This window comes from Saprolegnia diclina (assembly GCF_000281045.1).
Source record: "Saprolegnia diclina VS20 unplaced genomic scaffold supercont1.20, whole genome shotgun sequence".
Lineage (NCBI taxonomy): Eukaryota > Oomycota > Saprolegniomycetes > Saprolegniales > Saprolegniaceae > Saprolegnia > Saprolegnia diclina.
In genome coordinates this window covers 330,567-330,899 of record NW_008246087.1, presented here as the reverse complement: position 1 = coordinate 330,899, position 333 = coordinate 330,567, and the positions used below count along the sequence as shown (strand labels likewise).

The 333-nt window shown below is 59.2% G+C and overlaps 1 protein-coding gene across 1 annotated transcript in view; it reads left to right on the top strand.

The window, feature by feature from the left end:
* Positions 1-254: 254 nt before the first annotated feature.
* Positions 255-333, top strand: part of SDRG_07102 — a 2,138-nt gene continuing 2,059 nt past the window's right edge. The window contains exon 1 of the mRNA XM_008612919.1: positions 255-296. Coding sequence (XP_008611141.1) covers positions 255-296 — 42 coding nt within the window. The remainder of the gene's footprint in view (positions 297-333) is intronic.

The window sequence follows — 333 nt, the reverse complement described above, 5'->3', positions numbered from 1 at the left end:
TGCCGCTGGGAAGCCCAGAGCCGAGGCCAAGCCGTCGCGCGCTTGCTTGAAGAGGAGCTGCTTCCAAGGACCCTCCGAAGAAACGGGTCAGTAATCGTCCTTCTCCAACCTGATTGGCAGGTGCACCACCTGCTGCCCTTCGCGCTCGGCGTGACGACGCAAGCTACTCGCCGCTAACGTTTTGCATACAAAGCGCAAGGTACTCGAGTTGCAGACGCCCGCTTCCGTCCCGCGTCCTGTTCCAGCTGTGCGGTATGGCCCGTACGTACATCTATGACGCTTTGTATTGGGCACATGTCCGCTCGAGCACACTTGTTTTTTGTATGCGGCGTG